The 4,699-nt window shown below is 61.8% G+C and overlaps 1 protein-coding gene across 1 annotated transcript; it reads left to right on the top strand.

Annotated features, from left to right (window-relative positions):
* The first annotated feature begins 1,297 nt into the window (after nucleotides 1–1,297).
* On the top strand, nucleotides 1,298–4,410 carry TRIL (TLR4 interactor with leucine-rich repeats). The gene is given in 2 exon segments (XM_008587728.1): nucleotides 1,298–3,060; nucleotides 3,062–4,410. Coding segments are annotated over 2 exon segments (2,268 nt in total). The 5' UTR covers nucleotides 1,298–1,473; the 3' UTR covers nucleotides 3,743–4,410.
* Nucleotides 4,411–4,699: the final 289 nt, after the last annotated feature.

The following is a 4,699-nucleotide window of genomic DNA, read 5'->3' as shown; positions in this document are numbered from 1 at the left end:
CTGCTAATAAATAATAATATGAGGCACTTCAAAAGGTTTATGGAAAGATTCTTATCTTCTTTTAATTCTATTTTCTACCTACCCTGGTACTTGCCCCAAGTAAGCCAGGCCTGAGCACTTTTGGGCCTAAAGACTTTGAAGATCACTGCAAGCCCAGACATAAAGCTGGAGGGCCCTTGTAAGGTAGCACTTGCCGTAGAGTCTGTCAAAGTCATTATACATCGGCACACGTACAGAGCCTACCCCAAGGGCACTGAGACTGAAGGAAAATTAATGGGACTGAGTCACGAAAATGTGAAGAAGAAACTCTCACGGTGGCAGAACGAGTTCTGGGCTTTCTCCATGCCTACAGCAGGATCGAGCAAATACTCAGGGAAGATACCTAAAAGGGGGTGGTGCCTCTCACCGCTACTAATGCAATGGGGTCAAACGCCCAAACGTGCCTCAGTCAGAAGGGGTGAACTAGCCTCTTCTGACAGTAGGCCACCGACTGCCTTCTGCAGACAACCTTCTTCCGCCAACGGCTGGCACACTCCGTACTGCTCAAACTTCCAGGAGGGTGGCACCTGGAAGAGCAAGTGACTTAAAAAGAGTCAGGCGAAGCGCGCTCCCACTGCTTGGAAGCGGCTGGCATACAGGTCTAAAATAAAAAGGTCTCTGTCTGCAAACCCCATTTGCTCTCCCGGTAATCCACCCCGCCCCCAGGCCTGCGTGTCCGACCCGTACAGCTGTTTTTAATCCCCACTTTTCTCACTTGGCGTCCCGAGCTCTGGCTGACCAGACGCGGAGCCACTTAGCGTTTCCTCCTCCCCCTGCCAGGGTCTGTCCTCCCTCCGCCGTCTCCTCTTTCTCCGCCTGAGTCCCCGGGGGGGCAGAGTGTGGGAAGAACGAATTTCCGCCCGCTTTGCTCGCTACTCGCCGACTTGGGTCCCTTCCGGACGCAACCGCGCGCCCCCGGGCTGTTCCGCGGGGGCTACGCTCCGGGCCCGGGACGGAGAGCGAGGAGGCGCCGGCTGCGGGGGCCGAGCCGCGGGGTTCAGCCGCCAAGCCGCGCCCCGAGGCGCTCTTGGAACGGCTCCCGCCTGCAGCTGGGGAATCCGCTTGGTGGGGAGAATCCGCGCCAGGCAATCCAGCTCTCCGGACTCCGCTGCAAACAAAACGCGCCAGGTCTTGCTCCCTCCCACCTCCCCCCGCCCCTAGAGGCGCACCCGGAGAAAGAGTTTTCTGCAGAAATGCAACAAGTAGCACCCGGGACTCGCGGAGCGCCCTGCGCCACCTGACTTGGCCAAGCGAAGCCCGCCTGCAGAGACCTGAGCCAGCCACCGGACAAAGGGCGGAGGAGGGGCCGGACGGCGCAGCGAAGTCCGAAAGAGGCCATTTAGCGACTCTGGCCAGGCCAAGGGGAATGCAGAGGAGACACAGGGCCGGCGGGCCAAGAGGACGATCCGGCCGCAACACGCAGGGCGGGCGGCGATGGAGGCTGTCCGCGCCCTGCGCTTCCTGCTCGTCGTGTGCGGCTGCCTCGCGCTCCCGCCGCGGGCCGAGCCCGTGTGCCCAGAGCGCTGCGACTGCCAGCACCCCCAGCACCTCCTGTGCACCAACAGGGGGCTCCGCGCCGTGCCCAAGATCAGCCCGCTGCCGAGCCCCCAGGACGTGTTCACTTACAGCCTCGGTGGCAACTTCATAACCAACATCACGGCCTTCGACTTCCACCGCCTGGGGCAGCTCAGACGGCTGGACCTGCAGTACAACCAGATCCGCTCCGTGCACCCCAAGACCTTCGAGAAACTCTCGCGGCTGGAGGAGCTCTACCTGGGGAACAACCTCTTGCAGGCCCTCGCCCCAGGCACGCTGGCCCCGCTGCGCAAGCTGCGCATCCTCTACGCCAATGGCAACGAGATCGGCCGCCTAAGCCGCGGCTCCTTCGAGGGCCTGGAGAGTCTGGTCAAGCTGCGGCTGGACGGGAACGCCCTGGCGGCGCTGCCGGACGCTGTCTTCGCCCCCTTGGGCAACCTGCTCTACCTACATCTGGAATCCAACCGGATCCGCTTTCTGGGCAAGAACGCCTTCGCCCAGCTGGGCAAGCTGCGCTTCCTCAACCTCTCTGCCAACGAGCTGCAGCCCTCCCTGCGACACCCGGCCACCTTCGCCCCGCTGCGCTCCCTCTCCACCCTCATCCTTTCGGCCAACAGCTTGCAGCAGCTGGGGCCGCGCGTCTTCCAGCACCTGCCGCGCCTCGGCCTGCTCTCGCTCAGGGGCAACCAGCTTACTCACCTCGCGCCAGAGGCCTTTTGGGGGTTAGAGGCCTTGCGCGAGCTGCGTCTGGAGGGCAACCGGCTGAGCCAGCTGCCCGCGGTGTTGCTGGAGCCTCTTCACAGCCTGGAGGCGCTGGACCTGAGCGGCAACGAACTGTCCGCTCTGCACCCCGCCACCTTTGGCCACCTGGGCCGACTGCGCGAGCTCAGTCTGCGTGACAATGCGCTCAGCGCCCTCTCCGGGGACATTTTCGCCGCCAGCCCGGCCCTCTATCGGCTGGATCTAGATGGCAACGGCTGGACCTGCGACTGCCGGCTGCGGGGCCTGAAGCGCTGGATGGGCGACTGGCACTCGCAGGGCCGGCTCCTCACCGTCTTCGTGCAGTGTCGCCACCCTCCGGCCCTGCGGGGCAAGTACCTGGATTACCTGGATGACCAGCAGCTGCAGAACGGGTCTTGCGCGGATCCCTCGTCCTCGCCTTCCCCTACCGCCAACAGCAGGCGCTGGCCCCTACCCACAGCCGCGGGAGAAGAGATGACGCCCCCTGCAGGTGGGATTGCGGAGGAGCTACCGCCGCAGCCGCAGCCGCAGCAGCGGAGGCGATTTCTAGCTGGGGTGGCCTGGGATGGGGCCGCCAGGGAGCTCGTGAGCAACCGCAGCGCCCTAAGGCTGAGCAGGCGGGGCCCAGGCCTCCAGCAGCCGGGCCCCTCCGTCGCTGCTGCAGTGGGCCCAGCTCCACATCCCCTGGACTTGCAGGAGAATCCGGAGCGGGGACGTCCGACCCAGGGCAATCCCGCCCATGGGGAGCCTGTGCAACCTGACGGTGGAGGCGGTGGGCGCCGATAGCGCCTCGGTGCGCTGGGCCGTGCGCGAGCACCGCAGCCCCCGGCCTCTGGGCGGCGCGCGCTTCCGCCTGCTCTTCGACCGCTTTGGTCAGCAGCCCAAGTTCCACCGCTTCGTCTACCTGCCTGAGCGCAGCGACTCGGCCACGCTGCGCGAGCTGCGCGGAGACACGCCCTACCTGGTGTGCGTGGAGGGCGTGCTCGGGGGCCGCGTCTGCCCGGTGGCTCCCCGGGACCACTGCGCGGGGCTGGTCACCCTCCCCGAGGCGAGCAGCCGGGGCGGCGTCGACTACCAGCTGCTGACCTTGGCCCTGCTGGCAGTCAACGCGCTGCTGGTGCTCCTGGCCTTGGCGGCGTGGGCGTCTCGCTGGCTGCGGAGGAAGCTGCGGGCCCGGCGGAAGGGCGGGGCCCCGGTCCACGTTCGCCACATGTACTCCACCCGACGGCCCCTGCGCTCCATGGGCACCGGCGTGTCGGCCGACTTCTCGGGATTCCAGTCGCGCCGGCCGCGCACCGCCGTGTGCGCGCTCAGCGAGGCGGACCTCATTGAGTTCCCCTGCGATCGCTTCGTGGACAGCGTGGGCGGCGGCGCGGGCGGCAGCTTGAGGCGGGAGGACCATCTCTTGCAGAGATTTGCCGACTAGGTCCAGAGCGTCCAAGCGTGTGGAGACCGTCTCGTTGGCCTTGAGGAGCCACCTCTCCGTGGGCCCCCCAACCCACCTCAGGGGAAGACCCTGTTTTATCAGACCTTCTTCTTTCCCCCTTCTGTGCACTTGCCGGAGAGGCCAAAGGGGACAGTGGTCCAAATCGGGCACCACCCCCAAATTCCCAGGACTCACTCGTGAAGTAAATGGATGGTACTCGGTGGTCAAGGCCAAGAGTAGGGGGCAAATGCGTGGTGGGATGCAGAGGTGGAAGGCCTTCTTCTCTCGGAGGCCTTGGCACAGCTCTGGGAATAGCTTCTGTAGTACCGCAATGGCTGGCCTCTTTTGGGTAGAAAACGTCTCCAGCATGGCCAGAAAGAGATTTGGATGCATGCTTTTTGTTTGCTCGGTGTCAAACCAGAGGAGTTTTGTTTCTATTTAAGGAAAAAGGAACCTATTACACTACAAAGGAGGCTTGGCAACTGACTGCACTGGCCTGGTGGTCTCTGCCAGGAAAGGCGATGGAAACAGGTGGTAGTTTAACACCCCCACCAAGGAACTCATCTCTGTTGACTGATAGAGCATTCAGAATACCTTAAAGTTAAATAATAGGAGACGCTGGGTTTTTTTCCTTTCTTCTTTTCAACAATGTGAAGAGCTCTGACATTTAACAAACTGACCGATAAACGTGTTGACTGATAGAGCATTCAGAATACCTTAAAGTTAAATAATAGGAGACGCTGGGTTTTTTCCCTTTCTTCTTTTCAACAATGTGAAGAGCTCTGACATTTAACAAACTGACCGATAAACGCAAGGACTATTTTAGTTGGACAGGGCTGTTCAACTATTTTCCTTTTAAAATTAACCGGACAAGAACGTTTGCTGACTTTGAGGATAACTAAGATTACATACTTTCTCAGGAGAAGGCTGCATGCAAGACTTCTCTGTCAGGGTTGC

The sequence above is a fragment of the Galeopterus variegatus genome, unplaced genomic scaffold (assembly GCF_000696425.1).
Source record: "Galeopterus variegatus unplaced genomic scaffold, G_variegatus-3.0.2 Scaffold4516, whole genome shotgun sequence".
NCBI lineage: Eukaryota > Metazoa > Chordata > Mammalia > Dermoptera > Cynocephalidae > Galeopterus > Galeopterus variegatus.
This window is presented reverse-complemented; position numbering and strand designations above follow the sequence as displayed.